The sequence below is a fragment of the Nerophis lumbriciformis genome, linkage group LG26, assembly GCF_033978685.3.
Source record: "Nerophis lumbriciformis linkage group LG26, RoL_Nlum_v2.1, whole genome shotgun sequence".
NCBI classification, from domain to species: domain Eukaryota; kingdom Metazoa; phylum Chordata; class Actinopteri; order Syngnathiformes; family Syngnathidae; genus Nerophis; species Nerophis lumbriciformis.
In genome coordinates, this window is record NC_084573.2 from 39,187,501 (window position 1) to 39,208,118 (window position 20,618).

Here is a 20,618-nt window from a genome sequence, read left to right on the forward strand (position 1 = left end):
ACCATCCACCCACACTACTCTTACCATAAATGGAACACAAAACAGGTTTTCTTTTCCCAAAAGTCCTGGTTTTCCTGGAATTTCCTCCACATTAACGGGATAACTTAACGAATACTTAGGTCTACTACACTACTGTATTTTAATGTTGTCATTATGGTGGTACTTAATGAATACTTAGGTCTACTACACTACTGTATTTAATGTTGTCATTATGGTGGTACTTAATGTTTCCATTGACTATTTAGTCTTGCATTGAATAATTCAGTCTTACACTGACAAGGCTGGTCTTCTTTCTCCGCAGGCTCCTGGTCCGGGCCCTCTACAACACCATGCACTTGTCCCCTCCAAGGCAAGCGACTTACTGGGACAAAGTAGAAGCTCAGAAGGGCCACAGAAGAATGTGGTGCCGGAGCTTGAACCTCTCCATGCCGGAGTGTGAAGACCAGCACACCCTGGAGCACAGCACAGAGTCCGTCATCTTCTGACCTTTTGACAAGTTCAAATGAAAAGGTGCACTGAGGACATCTATTAAACAAGACAAAAGGCAAGGAATCAAACAGAGACAGAATTCTATATTGAGGAGAGACATGGCCACTGCACTCTCTGTACAGTCCTGCACCACGCTCTGACCGAGAAGGTTTTCGTCTCCTCGTTTATTCAGATGTTCAACGTTCACGCACCAACACATGTCACAGCAGGAATGGGAAGTATGTAAAACAGTCATTGTTTTTCGGTCGCTTTGAAGTCCAAGAAGAGGATTTCTCGGACTTGGGCTCTTCCTGGATCCAGCTGGAGGACAATGGATAACCCCTCCCGTCTCCTGACCACAGCAACTTTAAGAGGGCAGCGGGTCGTAAATAGCGTTGACCTCGGTTACAAAAATAGTCGGAAGAGAGTTTGTGAAATATTTCAGAGAGAGTTCGTTTAACACTTCAAAGAGAGTTCCTCTGGAAGTTGAGCAGATCCCGCCATCTGTCCGTGTCGAAATCACAGTGGCGTTCTTCCTCTTGTTAGGCCTCGAAAGACAGCATTCATAATACAACGTTTCTTTTGTGATAACTTACAAACAATTATTCCAACAGTAACACTTAAGTGAATTGTTGGAGTTGACGGCTGTATTTCTATCTAAAGTCCTGGAAACATTCCAGGACTTTAGCTCTCAGGTCTGAGATGTTACACTCCAAAATGCTGTCAGGTCTGGGATCCATCCATCCATCCATCCATTTTCTACCGCTTGGCCCCTTCGGGGTGGCGGGGGGGTGCTGGCGCCTATCTCAGCTGCATTGGGGCAGAAGGCAGGGTAGACCCTGGACAAGTCGCCACCTCATCGCAGCAGGTCTGGGATGTTACACTCCAGAATGCTTGTTTCTGTGCATTGCTGGACACAGGGCCGGCCCGTGGCATAGGCCGTATAGGCAAATGCTAAGGGCGCCGTCCATCAGGGGGCGCCACGCCAGTTCCACAAATGTTGTAGAAAAAAAAAAAAAAAAGTTGGTACTATTATTTCTAAATACAAAAAATAATCCCACGTTAATTAAAATGCAAAGTAAAGCCTATTTAATAGAAATATTATTTGTTACAACATTACGCCCCCCCCCCCCCCTCCCCCCGCACGGTGCGCCCCCTCCCTTCCCGTATCATGACTCTTTGTGGACGTCACCACATCAAAAAATCAACACAAGATGTCAAAACTGTCAGGTGCCCAGGGAAGAAAAAAGAGAAAAGAAGAGGAGGAGAAACGAGAAAAAGACAGAGGTAGCAGGTAGGTAACGTTAGCCTACATGACATTATTTGTCTGTTACAGAATGTGATAGTAGCTGGCTTTTTAGCATTAAGCTAATGTCACATGATTCGGCAATTGCTAATCAATAAATAGCTAGTTTTGTTTTAACGTCGGGTTAATATTGTTGGATGGGGCTAAATTGTTATGGAAAATAATAATGTAACGTTAGGTAATTACAGTACTCCCACCTTACATTCCTCAGGGACATTTGTATTAGATCTTTTAAGCAGGTGTTTTTTGTTTACATTGTTATTGCCTTCTGGTTAGCTAATGTTTGCCCTGCAGGTAATAGTCACTTTTCCACCCCTTTATATATTAGGTATAGTTGTAAGTAAAAAAAAAAAGGTCAAAGACAAAGCTATTCGGTTTCTTGTGAGTATATACACTTCACTGCCGATGTGGGGGGGGCGCCACCTAAAATCTTGCCTAGGGCGCCAGATTGGTAAGGGCCGGGGCCTGGCTGGACATCATGTTTGGTGTGTCTACTTTGCATATTGAGGCACATTTTCTCCATCAGAAGCTGGCATGTGACACTCAGGAAGTGTAACTTTTATTTGTAAACTTTTAAGAGGATGTACTGAAGTAAAAAAAAAAACGTGTTTTTTACAAGCGACCATGTCAAAATGTTTGTTTTTGTCACTGACTTGATTCAGACCGATAACTCATTTTCTCCCGTGACCATACTTGCCAACCCTCCCAAATTTTCCGGGAGACTCCCCGAAATTCAGCGCCTCTCCCGAAAACTTCCCGGGACCAAATATTCCTCCCGAAAATCTCCCGATTTTCAGCCGGAGGCCACGCCCCCTCCAGCTCCATGCGGACCTGAGTGAGGACAACTGGGTGACAAGAACTAAATCATCCAGACTAGAGATAAATTGTATTATTATGTTTATCTTACCTACAAATAAATATATTTATTAATTAAAAAAACTAAAAAAACGAAATAGATTTTTACTATATTTTGCTAAAAACATCAAAATTAATTGTATTTTTATTTGTATTTTTTCTGACTCCTTACTACATCCAGGCATTAGAATTATACATTAAAATAAATATATTTGAAATAATTAATTTTAAATGATCATAATAATTCATTTAAAATGACCATATTTAATTATTAAAATAATTGCTTGTTTATCAACAACTTTAGCATTTTATTCATTACATTTTGAAACTCTCGGAAGCCAAGTTATGTTATATTCCTTAATATTTATTTATGCAAGTTTGAAGTATCAATTATCTAAACACAGTTTTGTTTGCATATTTTCAGGATATATATATATATATATATATATATATATATATATATATATATATACATACATATATTTATTAATTAAAAAAAAAAAAAACTAAATACATTTTTACTATATTTTGCTAAAAACATCAAAATTAATTGTATTTTTATTTGTATTTTTTCTGACTCCGTATTACATCCAGCCATAGAATTATACATTGAAATAAACATATTTGAAATAATTAATTTTAAATGATCATAATAATTCATTTAAAATGACCATATTTAATTATTAAAATAATTGCTTGTTTATCAACAACTTTAGCATTTTATTCATTACATTTTGAAGCTCTCAGAAGCCAAGTTATGTTATATTCCTTAATATTTATTTATGCAAGTTTGAAGTATCAATTGTCTAAACACAGTTTTGTTTGCATATTTTCAGGATATATATATATATATATATATATATATATATATATATATATATATATATACATATATTTATTAATAAATTTAAAAAAAAACTAAATACATTTTTACTATATTTTGCTAAAAACATCAAAATTAATTGTATTTTTATTTGCATTTTTTCTGACTCCTTATTACATCCAGCCATTAGAATTATACATTAAAATAAACATATTTGAAATAATTAATTTTAAATGATCATAATAATTCATTTAAAATGACCATATTTAATTATTAAAATAATTGCTTGTTTATCAACAACTTTAGCATTTTATTCATTACATTTTGAAGCTCTCAGAAGCCAAGTTATGTTATATTCCTTAATATTTATTTATGCAAGTTTGAAGTATCAATTATCTAAACACAGTTTTGTTTGCATATTTTCAGGATATATATATATATATATATATATATATATATATATACATATATTTATTAATTTAAAAAAAAATAAACTAAATATATTTTTACTATATTTTGCTAAAAACATCAAAATTAATTGTATTTTTATTTGTATTTTTTTCTGACTCCTTATTACATCCAGGCATTAGAATTATACATTAAAATAAACATATTTGAAATAATTAATTTTAAATGATCATAATAATTCATTTAAAATGACCATATTTAATTATTAAAATAATTGCTTGTTTATCAACAACTTTAGCATTTTATTCATTACATTTTGAAGCTCTCAGAAGCCAAGTTATGTTATATTCCTTAATATTTATTTATGCAAGTTTGAAGTATCACTTATCTAAACACAGTTTTGTTTGCATATTTTCAGGATATATATATATATATATATATATATATATATATATATATATATATATATATATATACATATATTTATTAATAAATTAAAAAAAAAAAAACGAAATACATTTTTACTATATTTTGCTAAAAACATCAAAATTAATTGTATTTTTATTTGTATTTTTTCTGACTCCTTATTACATCCAGGCATTAGAATTATACATTAAAATAAACATATTTGAAATAATTAATTTTAAATGATCATAATAATTCATTTAAAATGACCATATTTAATTATTAAAATAATTGCTTGTTTATCAACAACTTTAGCATTTTATTCATTACATTTTGAAGCTCTCAGAAGCCAAGTTATGTTATATTCCTTAATATTTATTTATGCAAGTTTGAAGTATCAATTATCTAAACACAGTTTTGTTTGCATATTTTCAGGATATATATATATATATATATATATATATATATATATATATATATATATATATATATATATATATATATATATATATATATATATATATATATATATATTTATTAATAAAAATAAAAAAAACTAAATACATTTTTACTATATTTTGCTAAAAACATCAAAATTAATTGTATTTTTGTTTGTATTTTTTCTGACTCCTTATTACATCCAGCCATAGAATTATACATTAAAATAAACATATTTGAAATAATTAATTTTAAATGATCATAATAATTCATTTAAAATGACCATATTTAATTATTAAAATAATTGCTTGTTTATCAACAACTTTAGCATTTTATTCATTACATTTTGAAGCTCTCAGAAGCCAAGTTATGTTATATTCCTTAATATTTATTTATGCATGTTTGAAGTATCAATTATCCAAACACAGTTTTGTTTGCATATTTTCAGGATATATATATATATATATATATATACATATATATATATATATATATATACATACATATATTTATTAATTAAAAAAAAAAAAAAACTAAATACATTTTTACTATATTTTGCTAAAAACGTCAAAATTAATTGTATTTTTTCTGACTCCTTATTACATCCAGGCATTAGAATTATACATTAAAATAAACATATTTGAAATAATTAATTTTAAATGATCATAATAATTCATTTAAAATGAGCATATTTAATTATTAAAATAATTGCTTGTTTATCAACAACTTTAGCATTTTATTCATTACATTTTGAAACTCTCAGAAGCCAAGTTATGTTATATTCCTTAATATTTATTTATGCAAGTTTGAAGTATCAATTATCCAAACACAGTTTTGTTTGCATATTTTCAGGATGTATATATATATATATATATATATATATATATATATATATATATATATATATATATATATATATATATATATATATATATATATATATATATATACATATATTTATTAATTTAAAAAAAAAAAACTAAATAAATTTTTACTATATTTTGACTGACCTTTGACTCCATGGTCTTAAAGCCAGCAGAGTTCTGCAATGACTCACACAATTAATACACCCAAATGAAATCCCGGTCTGGTTCTCCAAATTATACAAAATAAGACTTTTTGTAAAAAAAATAAAATTAAAAAAAAGAGCAGTTTTGAACGTGTGCTCGTTCTGGCCTGAGACTTCCAAGTCTGCAGATCTACTTCCTGTCAGGCGTGCCACTCTGCTTTCACTTCCCCTTTTTGCACGCTCGCTGCACACAACAGCAGTCGTCTCCGTGAGTCCACCTTCTCCGCTCGTGCATCTTCCCGAGGACATGATCGATGAGCTGGAGACTTTGGGGTAAGTTTCTGGGGATTCTCACCTTCCGGCCGTTTAAAGCGGGGGGGGGGAAAAAGAGGCAGTTTTTAAATCAGGGGTCGGGGTCAAAGCGAAGGTAAAGAAATGACGGTCAGTGTCAGGTTCAAGCACCCGACTTGTCTTTTAAACAGGACAAGAAGCAAGGAATCGAACAGGGACCGAATTCAATTTAGCTCATGAGGAGCTGCACCCTCGTACTTGGTCACCCCACGCCCCCCATTTATTTATTTGGCCATTCCCTGATTACATAGCTGAAGCTGCTTCTCAGGGGAGGGGTCACAAACAGGTCAAACAAAATGTGCTTGGAGCGGTGTCAGGTTTGCCCCCTCTCTGCTTATCCGCCTCATTGAAATTTCTGTATTATATTTTCTTTTCGCTAACTGCTTATTTGCTCTCACTTTCACCATCATATTTGTACATGTCGTATTTGCTGATGTTGCTCTATTGTTGTTGTTGTTGTTGTTTTCGTCTCTGTCTAATCCCCCTCTTGTCCCCACAATTTCCCCCTCTGTCTTCCTTTTTTCCCTCTTTCTATCCCCTCCTGCTCTGGCAATAAATAAATCAAATAAAAAAAAAAAAAATTTAGCTCATGAGGAGAGCGCATGGCACTGCACCCTCGTACTTGGTCACCCCACGTCCGCATTTATCTATTTGGCCATTCCCTGATTACATAGCTGAAGCTGCTTCTCAGGGGAGGGGTCACATTATGCAGTCAGCCCAGCACTGGGTCATGAACAGTTCAAACAAAATGTGCTTGGAGCGGTGTCAGGTTTGCCCCTTCTCTGCTTATCCGCCTCATTGAAATTTCTGTATTATTTTTTATTTTCGCTAGCTGCTTATTTGCTATCACTTTTACCATCATATTTGTACATGTCGTATTTGCTGATGTTGCTCTATTGTTGTTGTGTTTGCTGTTGTTGTTTTTGTCTCTGTTTAATCCCCCTCTTGTCCCCACAATTTCCCCCTCTGTCTTCCTTTTGTTCCTCTTTCTATCCCCTCCTGCTCCGGCCCGGCTGCACCAAATGATAATATAAATACATTTAATAAAGTCAAATACAAATAAGGCAACAAGAGAAGTATCCTACACTTCTTTTTTGTAAAAAAAATTTAGCTCATGAGGAGAGCGCATGGCACTGCACCCTCGTACCTGGTCACCCCACGCCCCCATTTATTTGGCCATTCCCTGATTACATAGCTGAAGCTGCTTCTAAGGGGAGGGGTCACATTATGCAGCAGCCCAGCACTGGGTCACCCCACGTCCGCATTTATTTATTTGGCCATTCCCTGATTACATAGCTGAAGCTGCTTCTAAGGGGAGGGGTCACATTATGCAGTCAGCCCAGCACTGGGTCATAAACAGTTCAAACAAAATGTGCTTGGAGCGGTGTCAGGTTTGCCCCTTCTCTGCTCATCCGCCTCATTGAAATTTCTGTATTATTTTTTATTTTCGCTAACTGCTTATTTGCTATCACTTTCACCATCATATTTGTACATGTCCTATTTGCTGATGTTGCTCTATTGTTGTTGTTTTTGTCTCTGTTTAATCCCCCTCTTGTCCCCACAATTTCCCCCTCTGTCTTCCTTTTTTTCCTCTTTCTATCCCCTCCTGCTCCGGCCCGGCTGCACCAAATGATCATATAAATACATTTAATAAAGTCAAATACAAATAAGGCAACAAGAGAAGTATCCTACACTTCTTTTTTGTAAAGTAAATGTGAACAGTCGATATGGGCATCTACATCTACTATATGATTTGCCTGAGAAGCTGGACTGAAGCTGCTTCTAAGGGGAGGGGTCACATTATGCAGTCAGCCCAGCACTGGGTCATGAACAGTTCAAACAAAATGTGCTTGGAGCGGTGTCAGGTTTGCCCCTTCTCTGCTTATCCGCCTCATTGACATTTCTGTATTATATTTTCTTTTCGCTAACTGCTTATTTGCTATCACTTTTACCATCATATTTGTACATGTCGTATTCGCTGATGTTGCTCTATTGTTGTTGTGTTTGCTGTTGTTGTTTTTGTCTCTGTCTAATCCCCTTCTTGTCCCCACAATTTCCCCCTCTGTCTTCCTTTTTTTCCTCTTTCTATCCCCTCCTGCTCTGGCAATAAATAAATCAAATAAAAAAATAAAAAATTTAGCTCATGAGGAGAGCGCATGGCACTGCACCCTCGTACCTGGTCACCCCACGCCCCCCATTTATGTATTTGGCCATTCCCTGATTACATAGCTGACGCTGCTTCTAAGGGGAGGGGTCACATTATGCAGCAGCCCAGCACTGGGTCATAAACAGTTCAAACAACATGTGCTTGGAGCGGTGTCAGGTTTGCCCCCTTCTCTGCTCGTCCACCTTATCTTCTTGGAGACTTCGGGTCCTGATACGGCCCCTCCCGTGACTGTCCAGATCTGAAAAACGGACACTTCTACGGCGAGGCGCATTCCATGGTACACAGTGTAGATTACTGAAGGTGGTACCATTCAGAACTGTCCTTGCTCTTACTGAAGGTGGTACCATTCAGAACTGTCCTTACTTTACTGAAGGTGGTACCATTCAGACCTGTCCTTACTTTCCTGAAGGTGGTACCATTCAGACCTGTCCTTACTTTCCTGAAGGTGGTACCATTCAGAACTGTCCTTACTTTCCTGAAGGTGGTACCATTCAGAACTGTCCTTAATTTACTGAAGGTGGTACCATTCAGAACTGTCCTTACTTTACTGAAGGTGGTACCATTTACTTTACTGAAGGTGGTACCATTCAGAACTGTCCTTACTTTACTGAAGGTGGTACCATTCAGAACTGTCCTTACTTTACTGAAGGTGGTACCATTCAGAACTGTCCTTACTTTACTGAAGGTGGTACCATTCAGAACTGTCCTTACTCTTACTGAAGGTGGTACCATTCAGAACTGTCCTTACTTTACTGAAGGTGGTGCCATTCAGACCTGTCCTTACTTTATTGAAGGTGGTACCATTCAGAACTGTCCTTACTTTATTGAAGGTGGTACCATTCAGACCTGTCCTTACTTTCCTGAAGGTGGTACCATTCAGACCTGTCCTTACTTTACTGAAGGTGGTACCATTCAGACCTGTCCTTACTTTACTGAAGGTGGTACCATTCAGACCTGTCCTTACTTTACTGAAGGTGGTACCATTCAGAACTGTCCTTACTTTACTGAAGGTGGTACCATTCAGAACTGTCCTTACTTTACTGAAGGTGGTACCATTCAGACCTGTCCTTACTTTACTGAAGGTGGTACCATTCAGAACTGTCCTTACTTTACTGAAGGTGGTACCATTCAGACCTGTCCTTACTTTATTGAAGGTGGTACCATTCAGAACTGTCCTTACTTTACTGAAGGTGGTACCATTCAGAACTGTCCTTACTTTACTGAAGGTGGTACCATTCAGACCTGTCCTTACTTTACTGAAGGTGGTACCATTCAGAACTGTCCTTACTTTACTGAAGGTGGTACCATTCAGACCTGTCCTTACTTTACTGAAGTTGGTACCATTCAGACCTGTCCTTACTTTACTGAAGGTGGTACCATTCAGAACTGTCCTTACTTTTCTGAAGGTGGTACCATTCAGACCTGTCCTTACTTTACTGAAGGTGGTACCATTTACTTTACTGAAGGTGGTACCATTCAGAACTGTCCTTACTTTACTGAAGGTGGTACCATTCAGAACTGTCCTTACTTTCCTGAAGGTGGTACCATTCAGAACTGTCCTTACTTTCCTGAAGGTGGTACCATTCAGAACTGTCCTTACTTTACTGAAGGTGGTACCATTCAGACCTGTCCTTACTCTTACTGAAGGTGGTACCATTCAGAACTGTCCTTACTTTACTTAAAGTGGTACCATTCAGAACTGTCCTTACTTTACTGAAGGTGGTACCATTCAGAACTGTCCTTACTTTACTGAAGGTGGTACCATTCAGACCTGTCCTTACTTTCCTGAAGGTGGTACCATTCAGACCTGTCCTTACTTTACTGAAGGTGGTACCATTCAGAACTGTCCTTACTTTACTGAAGGTGGTACCATTCAGAACTGTCCTTACTTTACTGAAGGTGGTACCATTCAGAACTGTCCTTACTTTACTGAAGGTGGTACCATTCAGAACTGTCCCGTCACGCTGCCGAGGCTCTCCTGTTGTCCAACGGAGGTGATGGAAGTTACCTGCTGAGGAACAGCAATGAAGGTCCAGGACATTTTGCTTTGTCCGTCAGGTAAGTCCTTGTCTCCGTCACCAAGTGAAGAAGTGGTATGTGGAAGAAGTGGTATGTGGAAGAAGTGGTATGTGGTCCTGGCTGCTAAGACCGAAGGTCGCCCTCCTCCTCCATCAAGTATTAGGTCTAGTCAAAGTGACGTGAGTTATTCTCCAAGAATGTTCCGGCAGGGCGAAGGACTCGGTGAAGCATTACCAGGTGAGGCGCAGAGACCACACCTACGTCTTCGGCTTCACTACCTTTGCAACGCTTGAGAACTTCATCGACCACTTTGCCAACCAGCCGCTGGTGGGAAGTGAAACTGGTAAATATGATCATTTGTTAGGCTACTTTATTATTTTTATTTATTTACGACTTTTGGAGGACTTTAACATGTACGAAAAGTCACCAAATTTTGAAAGTGCTTTAGGTATGGCAAAATATTTAAAAAAAATTTTTTTATTGGATTTTAGCACTACTTAAAAAATGAGTAAAACATTTTCCCTTTCCACCAGTTTCACATATCAACACCAAAATCGCTGAACACGTCTAATTTGTTGTTATTTTTGTCCGTGTTTTGGCGCCTTTTTGAGGACCTTAACATGTACGAAAAGTCTCCAAATGTTGCAGGCACTTTAGGTATGGCAAAATATTATATTTATATAAATATTTTTGGTCCCGAAAACTAATTTCTAAAAAATTGGCTTTTAGTACCACTTTAAAAATGAGTAAAACATTTTCCCTTTCCACCAGTTTCACATATTGACATACAAATCCCTGAACACGTCTAATTTGTTGTTATTTTTCTCCGTGTTTCGGCACCTTTTTGAGGACCTTAACATGTACGAAAAGTCACCAAATGGTGAAAATGCTTTAAGTACGACAAAAGATTGAATTTTTTTTTAAATTGGCTTTTAGCGCCACTTTAAAAATGAGTAAAACATTTTCCCTTTCCACCAGTTTCACATATCAACACCAAAATTGCTGAACACGTCTAATTTGTTGTTATTTTCCTCCGTGTTTCGGCACCTTTTTGAGGACCTTAACTTGTACGAAAAGTCACAAAATTTTGAAGGTGCTTTAGGTATGGCCAAATATATATTTTTTTGGTACGAAAAAAAAAATTTGTAATTGTTTTTTAGTGCCAACATTAAAAATGAGTAAAAAATTAGCCCCTCCCACCAGTTTCACATATCAACATAAACATTTCTGAACATGTCTAATTTGTTACTATTTTTCTTCGTGTTTTGACACCTTTTGAGGACCTTAACATGTACGAAAAGTCACAAAATTTTGAAGGTGGAATTTTAGGTATGGCAAACAAAATTGTATTTTTGGGGTCCCGAAAACTAATTTTTAAAATTGGCCTTTTAGCGCCACCTTAAAAATGAGTAAAAATTAGCTCCTCCCACCAGTTTAACAAATCAACACCAAAATTGCTGAACACGTCTCTTTAGTTATATTTTTCTCCGTGTTTCGGCACCTTTTTGAGGACCTTAACTTGTACGAAAAGTCACCAAATGTTGCAGGCGCTTTAGGTATGGCAAAAGATGTTTTTTTTTTTGGTCCCGAAAATTAATTTTTAAAATTGGCTTTTAGCACCAACCCCTAAAAATGAGTAAAAATTAGCTCCTCCCACCATAATTGCTAAACACGTCTAATTTGTTGTTATTTTTGTCCGTGTTTCGGCGCCTTTTTGAGGACCTTAACATGTACGAAAAGTCACAAAATTTTGAAGGTGCTTTAGGTATGGCAAAATATTAAAAAAATGTTTTTATTGGATTTTAGCACCACTTTAAAAATGAGTAAAACATTTTCCCTTTGCACCAGTTTCACATATCAACACCAAAATTGCTGAACACGTCTAATTTGTTGTTATTTTTGTCCGTGTTTCAGTGCCTTTTGGAGGACTTTAACATGTACGAAAAGTCACCAAATGTTGCAGGCACTTTAGGTATGGCAAAAGATGTTATTTTTTTTGGTCCCGAAAATAACTTTTTTAAATTGGCTTTTAGCACCAACCCCTAAAAATGAGTAAAAATTAGCTCCTCCCACCATAATTGCTAAACACGTCTAATTTGTTGTTATTTTTGTCCGTGTTTCGGCGCCTTTTTGAGGACCTTAACTTGTACGAAAAGTCACCAAATTTTGAAGGTGCTTTAGGTATGGCAAAATATTGAATTTTTTTTTTTTTTTTTGATTTTAGCGCCACTTTAAAAATGAGTAAAACATTTTCCCATTCCACCAGTTTCACATTTTTCTCCGTGTTTCGGCGCATTTTTGAGGACCTTAACTTGTACGAAAAGTCATTAAATGTTGAAATTTTTTTATTTTTTTGGTACGGAATTTTTTTTTTAAATTGGTAATTAGTGCCAACATTAAAAATGAGTAAAAATTAGCTCCTCCCACCAGTTTAACAATTCAACACCAAAATTGCTGAACGCGTCTCTTTAGTTATATTTTTCTCCGTGTTTTGGCACCTTTTTGAGGACCTTAACATGTACGAAAAGTCTCCAAATGTTGCAGGCACTTTAGGTATGGCAAAAGATGTTATTTTTTTTGGTCCCGAAAATGAATTTTTTAAATTGGCTTTTAGCACCAACCCTAAAAATTAGTAAAAATTAGCTCCTCCCACCAAAATTGCTGAACACGTCTAATTTGTTGTTATTTTTCTCCGTGTTTTGACGCCTTTTTGAGGACCTTAACATGTACGAAAAGTCACCAAATTTTGAAAGTGCTTTAGGTATGGCCTAAGATTGATTTTTTTTATTGTCTTTTAGCGCCATTTTAAAAATGAGTAAAAAAAATTCCCTTTCCACCAGTTTCACATATCAACACCAAAATCGCTGAACACGTCTAATTCGTTGTTATTTTTCTCCGTGTTTCGGCGCCTGTTTGAGGACCTTAACACATACGAAAAGACCCCAAATTTTGAAGGTGCTTTAGGTATGGCAAACAAAATTGTATTTTGGTGTTCCAGGAAACACTTGTAAAAATTGGCTTCTAGCGCCAGCTTACAAATTAGTAAAGATTAGCCCTTACGCAAAAATTTTTAAGACCGGACTTGCTTCAGCAGCACAATACTGGTCTTGTAGTTGTAGGAGATGTCTCAATACCTCATCAGGAGTCTCAACAACACCCGGAAATGGCAGAAAATGCATATTTTTCAAAAACTTTTTTCCGCTAAAGAGTCGTAAGGGGGGACACTTACACACAAAAAAGCAAAAAACTGTCTTGCTTCAACAGCACAATAGTGGTCCTGCTGTTGTAGGAGATGTCTCAAAACCTCACCAGGAGTCTCAACAACACCCGAAAATGTATATTTTTCGAAAACTTTTTTCCGCTAAAATGTCGTAAGGGGGCACCCTTACACAAACATTTTAAGAGCGGTCTTGCTTCAGCAGCACAATACTGGTCTTGTAGTTGTAGGAGATGTCTCAAAACCTCACCAGGAGTCTCAACAACACCCGAAAATGGCAGAAAATGTATATTTTTCGAAAACTTTTTTCCGCTAAAATGTCGTAAGGGGGGACCCTTACACAAACATTTTAAAAGCGGTCTTACTTCAGCAGCACAATACTGGTCTTGTAGTTGTAGGAGATGTCTCAAAACCTCACCAGGAGTCTCAACAACACCCGAAAATGGCAGAAAATGTATATTTAAAAAAAAAAAATTCCGCTAAAGTGTCACAACACCTCGACAACACCCGAAAACGTATATTTTTCGAAAACTTTTTTCCGCTAAAATGTCGTAAGGGGGGACCCTTACACAAACATTTTAAGAGCGGTCTTGCTTCAGCAGCACAATACTGGTCTTGTAGTTGTAGGAGATGTCTCAAAACCTCACCAGGAGTCTCAACAACACCCGAAAATGGCAGAAAATGTATATTTTTCGAAAACTTTTTTCCGCTAAAGAGTTGTAAGGGGAGAGGGAGCCTTACACAAAAGCTAAAAAAAAACAGTCTTGCTTCAACAGCACAATAGTGGTCCTGTGGTTGTAGGAGATGTCTCAAAACCTCACCAGGAGTCTCAACAACACCCAAAAATGGCAGAAAATTTTTATTTTTCAAAAACTTTTTTCCGCTAAAGAGTCGTAAGGACACACAAAAAAGCAAAAAACTGTCTTGCTTCAACAGCACAATAGTGGTTCTGCTGTTGTAGGAGATGTCTCAAAACCTCACCAGGAGTCTCAACAACACCCGAAAATGTATATTTTTCGAAAACTTTTTTCCGCTAAAATGTCATAAGGGGGGACCCTTACACAAACATTTTAAAAGCGGTCTTACTTCAGCAGCACAATACTGGTCTTGTAGTTGTAGGAGATGTCTCAAAACCTCACCAGGAGTCTCAACAACACCCGAAAATGGCAGAAAATGTATATTTTTCAGAAACTTTTTTCCGCTAAAGAGTTGTAAGGGGAGAGGGAGCCTTACACAAAGGCTAAAAAAAAAAAAAAAAACAGTCTTGCTTCAACAGCACAATACTGGTGCTGTAGTTGTAGGAGATGTCTCAAAACCTCACCAGGAGTCTCAACAACACCCGAAAATAGCAGAAAATTTATATTTTTTGAAAACTTTTTTCCGCTAAAGAGTTGTAAGGGGAGAGGGAGCCTTACACAAAAGCTAAAAAAAACAAAACAGTCTTGCTTCAACAGCACAAAACTGGTGCTGTAGTTGTAGGAGATGTCTCAATACCTCACCAGGAGTCTCAACAACACCCGAAAATGGCAGAATTTTTTTTTTTTTTTTTTTACTTTTTTCCGCTAAAAAGAGTTGTAAGGGGAGAGGGAGCCTTACACAAAAGCTAAAAAAAACAGTCTTGCTTCAACAGCACAATAGTGGTCCTGTAGTTGTAGGAGATGTCTCAAAACCTCATCAGGAGTCTCAACAACACCCGAAAATGACAGAAAATGCATATTTTTCAAAAACTTTTATCCGCTAAAGAGTCGTAAGGGGGGACACTTACACAAAAAAGCAAAAATCTTTCTTGCTTCAACAGCACAATAGCAGTCCTGTAGTTGTAGGAGATGTCTCAATACCTCACAACACCTCGACAACACCCGAAAATGGCAGAAAATGTATATTTTTTGAAAACTTTTTTCCGCTAAAATGTCGTAAGGGGGCACCCTTACACAAACATTTTAAAAGCGGTCTTGCTTCAGCAGCACAATACTGGTCTTGTAGTTGTAGGAGATGTCTCAAAACCTCACCAGGAGTCTCAACAACACCCGAAAATGGCAGAAAATGTATATTTTTCGAAAACTTTTTTCCGCTAAAATGTCGTAAGGGGGGACCCTTACACAAACATTTTAAAAGCGGTCTTACTTCAGCAGCACAATACTGGTCTTGTAGTTGTAGGAGATGTCTCAAAACCTCACCAGGAGTCTCAACAACACCCGAAAATGGCAGAAAATTTATATTTTTCAAAAACTTTTTTCCGCTAAAGAGTCGTAAGGACACACAAAAAAGCAAAAAACTGTCTTGCTTCAACAGCACAATAGTGGTTCTGCTGTTGTAGGAGATGTCTCAAAACCTCACCAGGAGTCTCAACAACACCCGAAAATGTATATTTTTCGAAAACTTTTTTCCGCTAAAATGTCGTAAGGGGGCACCCTTACACAAACATTTTAAGAGCGGTCTTGCTTCAGCAGCACAATACTGGTCTTGTAGTTGTAGGAGATGTCTCAAAACCTCACCAGGAGTCTCAACAACACCCGAAAATGGCAGAAAATGTATATTTTTTGAAAACTTTTTTCCGCTAAAGAGTTGTAAGGGGAGAGGGAGCCTTACACAAAAGCTAAAAAAAAAAACAGTCTTGCTTCAACAGCACAATACTGGTGCTGTAGTTGTAGGAGATGTCTCAAAACCTCACCAGGATTCTCAACAACACCCGCAAATGGCAGAAAATGTAAATTTTTCGAAAACTTTTTTCCGCTAAAGAGTTGTAAGGGGAGAGGGAGCCTTACACAAAAGCTAAAAAAAAACAGTCTTGCTTCAACAGCACAATACTGGTGCTGTAGTTGTAGGAGATGTCTCAAAACCTCATCAGGAGTCTCAACAACACCCAAAAATGGCAGAAAATGTATATTTTTCAAAAACTTTTTTCCGCTAAAGAGTCGTAAGGGGGGACACTTACACACAAAAAAGCAAAAAACTTTCTTGCTTCAACAGCACAATAGCGGTCCTGTAGTTGTAGGAGATGTCTCAATACCTCACAACACCTCGACAACACCCGAAAATGTATATTTTTTGAAAACTTTTTTCCGCTAAAATGTCGTAAAGGGGGACCCTTTCACAAACATTTTAAGAGCGGTCTTGCTTCAGCAGCATAATACTGGTCTTGTAGTTGTAGGAGATGTCTCAATACCTCACCAGGAGTCTCAACAACACCCGAAAATGGCAGAAAATGTATATTTAAAAAAAAAAAAATTCCGCTAAAGTGTCGTAAGGGGAGACCCTTACACACAAAAAAAGCAAAAAACTGTCTTGCTTCAACAGCACAATACTGGTCCTGCAGTTGTAGGAGATGTCTCAATACCTCACAACACCTCGACAACACCCGAAAATGTATATTTTTTAAAAACATTTTTCCGCTAAAATGTCGTAAGGGGGGACCCTGACACAAACATTTTAAGAGCGGTCTTACTTCAGCAGCACAATACTGGTTTTGTAGTTGTAGGAGATGTCTCAAAACCTCACCAGGAGTCTCAACAACACCCGAAAATGGCAGAAAATGTATATTTTTTGAAAACTTTTTTCCGCTAAAGAGTTGTAAGGGGAGAGGGAGCCTTACACAAAAGCTAAAAAAAACAGTCTTGCTTCAACAGCACAATAGTGGTCCTGTAGTTGTAGGAGATGTCTCAAAACCTCACCAGGAGTCTCAACAACACCCGAAAATGGCAGAAAATGTATATTTTTCGAAAACTTTTTTCCGCTAAAGAGTCGTAAGGGGGAACCCTTACACATGTTCATTTGTTTGTGCGAGTGGTTTGGCCCTTTTTCAAGCTGTAAATGAGAGCTCTGTTTTGTTGACTTTGATGAAAGGCTGACTTCCTGTTCATTTTATTCTGAAAGGATCCCCGTATAGCAGCTAGATTGGCATCATGTGACGTTATTGTCATGATAGTTTGCTCACATCTCCTTCATTTAGTGTTCATCTCTCGTCTTAGTTGGAGACACTCATTGTTTGCACCTGCCTCTGGTTCGCTCACCTGCTCCTGATCACTAATCAAAGAGTTATCCATACGTTCCCTGTTCTCCACTCAGTCTGACAGTTTCCACACATCTTATATGTGCATAAATGACAAGGAGGAGTATTGCATACATCATAATAAAGTAGTGTTCACATGTTGAAGCACCCTTTATAAAGTTGGAAACAACCCCAAACGACCACTTAGTGGTTGCCAAAAAGTGTCATTCATTATTTCTCCTCTGTGGACTGTGGTCAGGAACCCTGATGGCGCTGAAGAGTCCGTACCCCTGCAGGGTGGAAGAGCCGTCCATCTACGAGTCGGTGCGGGTGCACACCGCTCTGCAGACGGGCCGCACCGAACAGGACTTGGTAGCCAGCGCACCCTCGGTAGGACAATTTCTGCTTCTGTTGCCAAAAAATGTAATCCCGACTAACTTGATCCAAACCCGGGCAGGTGTGACGAACCCAGGTACACACTAGTACTAATAGTACACTAGTACTAACAGTACACTAGGACTAATAGTACACTAGTACTAACCGTACACTAGTACTAATAGTACACTAGTACTAACAGTTCACTAGGACTAATAGTACACTAGTACTAACCGTACACTAGTACTAATAGTACACTAGTACTAATAGTACACTAGTACTACTGCTAATAGTTGGCAAACTACACTAATTCACACTCGGTGTGAATTGTTTTAGTTGTATTGTAAAACTTACAAACTAAAATCCTCTCGAGCAAAAACCCTACGGACGAATAGCAGACAAAACGGGATTTCTAAATGCGTTAGCATATTTGCTAAAGCTAACGAGGACGTGAAAATATGCACGCCCAAAAACTTCCCACGTGGGACTGTTTAGTCAGTATGATTTTTGTTTTAGTTATATTGTAAATTTTACATACTAAAATCCTCGAAACGGGACTTCTAAACGTGTTAGCATAATTGCTAAAGCTAACGACGATGTAGAAATGTGACTGAAAATATGCCCAAAAACCTCCCACGTGGGACATTTTATTAATGTGAATTTGTTTTAGTTATATTGTAAAACATAAAACAATACCCACGAATAGCAGACGAAATGGGACGTCTAAACGCGTTAGCATATTTGCTAAAGCTAACGACGACGTGAAAATATGCATGAAAACACGCCCAAAAACCTCCCACGTGGGACGGTTTAGTCAGTATGAATTTGTTTTAGTTATATTGTAAAACATAAAACACTACGGACGAATAGCAGACGAAACGGGACGTCTTAACGCGTTAGCATGTTTGCTAAAGCTAACGACGACGTAGAAATATGCATGAAAACACGCCCAAAAAACTTACCACGTGGGACGGTTTAGTCAGTATGAATTAATTTTAGTTATATTGTAAAACTTACCAACTAAAATCTTCGAAACAGGACTTCTAATGTGTTAGCATAATTGCTAAAGCTAACAACGACGTAGAAATATGCATGAAAACAAGCCCAAAAACCTCCCACATGGGACGGTTTAGTCAGTATGAATTTGTTTTAGTTATATTGTAAAACTTACCAACTAAAATCTTTGAAACAGGACTTCTAAACGTGTTAGCATATTTGCTAAAGCTAACGAGGACGTAGAAATATGCATGAAAACACGCCCCAAAAACCTCCCACGTGGGACGGTTTAGTCAGTATGAATTTGTTTTAGTTATATTGTAAAACATAAAACACTACGGACGAATAGCAGACGAAACGGGACGTCTTAACGCGTTAGCATGTTTGCTAAAGCTAACGACGATGTAGAAATATGCATGAAAACACACCCAAAAACCTCCCACGTGTTTTAGTTATATTGTAAAACTTACAAACTAAAATCCTCCCGAGCCAAAACACTACAGACGAATAGCAGACAAAACGGGACGTCTAAACGTATTAGCATATTTACTAAAGCTAACGACGACGTGAAAATATGCATGAAAACACGCCCAAAAACCTCCCACATGGGACCGTTTAGTCAGTATGATTTTTGTTTTAGTTATATTGTAAATTTTACAAACTAAAATCCTCAAAACGGGACTTCTAAACGTGTTAGCATGTTTGCTAAAGCTAACGACGACGTGAAAATATGCATGAAAACACGCCCAAAAACCTCCCACATGGGACCGTTTAGTCAGTGTGAATTTGTTTTAGTTATATTGTAAAACTTACCAATTAAAATCCTCGAAACGGGACGTCTAAACGCGTTAGCATATTTGCTAAAGCTAACGACGACGTGAAAATATGCATGAAAACACGCCCAAAAACCTCCCACATGGGACCGTTTAGTCAGTATGATTTTTGTTTTAGTTATATTGTAAATTTTACAAACTAAAATCCTCAAAACGGGACTTCTAAACATGTTAGCATTATTTGCTAAAGCTAACGACGACGTAGAAATATGCATGAAAACACGCCCAAAAACCTCCCACATGGGACTGTTTAGTCAGTATGATTTTGTTTTAGTTATATTGTAAAACTTACCAACTAAAATCTTTGAAACGGGACTTCTAAACGTGTTAGCATATTTGCTAAAGCTAACGACGACGTGAAAATATGCATGAAAACACGCCCAAAAACCTCCCACGTGGGACGGTTTAGTCAGTATGAATTAGTTTTAGTTATATTGTAAAACATAAAACACTACGGACGAATAGCAGACGAAACGGGACTTCTAAATGCTTTAGCATATTTGCTAAAGCTAACGAGGACGTGAAAATATGCATGAAAACACGCCCAAAAACCTCCCACATGGGACCGTTTAGTCAGTATGATTTTGTTTTAGTTATATTGTAAAACTTACCAACTAAAATCTTTGAAACGGGACTTCTAAACGTGTTAGCATGTTTGCTAAAGCTAACGAGGACGTAGAAATATGCATGAAAACACACCCAAAAAACTTACCACGTGGGACAGTTTAGTCAGTATGATTTTGTTTTAGTTATATTGTAAAACTTACCAACTAAAATCTTCGAAACGGGACTTCTAACGTGTTAGCATATTTGCTAAAGCTAACGACGACGTAGAAATATGCATGAAAACACGCCCAAAAACCTCCCACATGGGACGGTTTAGTCAGTGTGAATTTGTTTTAGTTATATTGTAAAACTTACCAAATAAAATCCTCGAAACGGGACGTCTAAACGTTTTAG

At 37.1% G+C, this 20,618-nt stretch overlaps 2 protein-coding genes across 4 annotated transcripts in view; both read left to right on the forward strand.

The window, feature by feature from the left end:
• Nucleotides 1-2,677, forward strand: part of atp10d (ATPase phospholipid transporting 10D) — a 75,575-nt gene extending 72,898 nt beyond the window's left edge. For all 3 annotated transcript variants that reach the window (XM_061986902.1, XM_061986903.1, XM_061986904.1), the window contains one exon: nucleotides 302-2,677. In XM_061986902.1, the coding sequence (XP_061842886.1) occupies nucleotides 302-485 (184 nt within the window). In that variant the 3' untranslated portion in view covers nucleotides 486-2,677. The remainder of the gene's footprint in view (nucleotides 1-301) is intronic.
• A 3,261-nt stretch (nucleotides 2,678-5,938) lies between these two features.
• The window catches only part of dapp1 (dual adaptor of phosphotyrosine and 3-phosphoinositides), a 36,260-nt gene continuing 21,580 nt past the window's right edge, over nucleotides 5,939-20,618 (forward strand). The window contains exons 1-4 of the mRNA XM_061986891.1: nucleotides 5,939-6,045; nucleotides 10,166-10,288; nucleotides 10,459-10,592; nucleotides 17,714-17,844. Coding sequence (XP_061842875.1) covers nucleotides 6,020-6,045; nucleotides 10,166-10,288; nucleotides 10,459-10,592; nucleotides 17,714-17,844 — 414 coding nt within the window. The 5' untranslated portion in view covers nucleotides 5,939-6,019. The remainder of the gene's footprint in view (nucleotides 6,046-10,165; nucleotides 10,289-10,458; nucleotides 10,593-17,713; nucleotides 17,845-20,618) is intronic.